This window comes from Cyprinodon variegatus, unplaced genomic scaffold, assembly GCF_000732505.1.
Source record: "Cyprinodon variegatus isolate N-32 unplaced genomic scaffold, C_variegatus-1.0 Scaffold270, whole genome shotgun sequence".
NCBI classification, from domain to species: domain Eukaryota; kingdom Metazoa; phylum Chordata; class Actinopteri; order Cyprinodontiformes; family Cyprinodontidae; genus Cyprinodon; species Cyprinodon variegatus.
The window spans coordinates 419,789-421,923 of NW_015150723.1; the positions used below are offsets into that span (position 1 = coordinate 419,789).

The 2,135-nt window shown below is 37.3% G+C and overlaps 1 protein-coding gene across 1 annotated transcript in view; it reads left to right on the forward strand.

The window, feature by feature from the left end:
- The first annotated feature begins 772 nt into the window (after positions 1-772).
- Positions 773-2,135, forward strand: part of vip (vasoactive intestinal peptide) — a 4,340-nt gene continuing 2,977 nt past the window's right edge. The window contains exons 1-2 of the mRNA XM_015382931.1: positions 773-880; positions 1,613-1,717. Coding sequence (XP_015238417.1) covers positions 879-880; positions 1,613-1,717 — 107 coding nt within the window. The 5' untranslated portion in view covers positions 773-878. The remainder of the gene's footprint in view (positions 881-1,612; positions 1,718-2,135) is intronic.

Sequence of the window (2,135 nt, forward strand, 5' to 3'; positions counted from 1 at the left end):
AGGCCCTGTACTTTATTTACCCATTGCCAAAAAAGTAATTTGAACACCAGAGTTTTTTTATCTGGAAGGCTGAGCAGTTTGCCTCTGGTAATATGGTTTAGGTGACTGTAAAATAAAATACAGGGGACCAGATCGGTTAGCTAAGCACAAAGGACATTTTAAAAGATGTATTACAAATTTTTCAAGTGATTGGTTGGTGATTACCGAGAGCGGACCAATTGTACGATGACAATCTATATGCCAAAGGTGAAAACTTATAATACAGCAGGTGAGGGTAAAAAATACAGAGAATATAATACTGCATGGCTTGTGAGCAGGCATAGAGACAATGCAACAGAGAGCGACAGTTTCAAATGCAAATATGTCACCTGATCATATATGGAATACGTAACTCCATCCAATACCTTATTTTACATGAAAATGTAAAGTTGCTGATTTGGAGATACTTTGACATTGGCTTCTCTTCTTCCCTCTCTCTTGTGCCCTGCTCCAAATATTACTTCAAGTCACAGCTTCTTTAAATTAAGGGTGGATTCATTCTGATTTAAACCTATAAGACATTTTAATTTATCCTGACAACTAATTGGAAAACACAGAGTAAAACTTCCGACTAATCTCTCCACATGGCCTCTTTGGTTCCGACCGTGAGCCAGTCCAATGACGGAAGCACTGACCCTCTGACGTCTCCAGCTGCAGATGAAGCTCATGTCCCCCCCTCCTGCAAGCGAGAATCATCCAGGTGTATAAAACGGGAGCAGAACTGAAGGCGAGCAAGAACAGACAGACAGAGGCAGCCTGGATCAGCAGAGGTGGTTCTACAAACAGCTGTTAAGGATCAGGAGCTGAAGACCCGAAGAAAACAACTTTCTGCAGAACAAATGTAAGAATTTTTATGTCTAGAAAAAATGTATCACTTTCTGCTTTTGCTCAAGTGAGAATTTGGAGAATACTTCTAATATAACTTGTTGGGTTTCACTGTATTTGAAATGTTCTTAATGGATTAAGGACACACTATATATCCAGGACAAAGTGTGACATTTCTCCGCTTTCTTGTCAAATTGGCTCGCTGTTGTTCCTACCGTGCGTAAATGCGCGCTAAATCTAGGATTATTATTGTTGTTTTTTGTCCGAATTATTATCTCTAAAGTTTATTAGTAAACAGTAACTCAACCTATCAAACAGTTTAATCTACGCTAGAAATCTTATATTTTGATAAATCAGAACTATATCATTACGCCCCAAAAAGCCAAACAAACAAAAGAAAACAAAGAAATCTAAGTATGCACACGGTTCCTCAGCACATTTTTAGGTAAAAGTCTGGAATTTTAATCAAAAGCTTACATGGAAATTGATTCTTCATATATAACCGTCCATTTATGCTTTCACAGTACCGTGCGTAATTACGCTTAAGATGCGTTTATGTAACATCAGTACAAATTAACATAAAGTGAGCGAATTTAAAGCTTCTGTTGGTTTAACTGTTTTGATTAGTCAAAACTCTTCTTGTTTTATATTTTTCCTTCTTTTTGCACCTTTTATTGGTATTGAACAGCTTTTTTTTTAGAAAAGGAAAAACTTAAAAACTTATAAATGACTCCATTATCATTCTCAGGTGTAAAGCGATGGTTCAACGGACCGGCCCTCACCTGCTTCTCCTAATAGCCCTGTGCAGTGTGTTATACTCCCGGACTCTGAGCCTACCTTACACATCAATGAGGTGAGTTCAAACATTCAATATTAGAGTTAAGTAGGCTATGCATGAAGAGACACGCAAGTATAAATATGTGATTCATAATTATTAGGCTTACAGTCATATCAGACACCAAATATCCAAGTTTTCAAGTAGCAGTTGCGCTCCGAAAAAAGAAAATTACAATCCACTGGACTTTGTTTCCAAGTTTGAAGACGTTTCGGTTCCCATCCAGGAAGCTTTTTCAATTCAGAATGTCAGAAATAGCTTTGAGTTCGAGGTATATATGCTTTACCAGTATATAGCAGTTGCGCTCTGTTCCAGGAGAGATTTTACGCATATGAACTCAGAAAAACTCAAAATTGCAAAAAGCAGATTTTGTGGGGAGTTGTTTTTTGTTTGTTTTTTTCGTTTTTTTCCCCTTCTTTTTTTGGTTTTGTTTGCT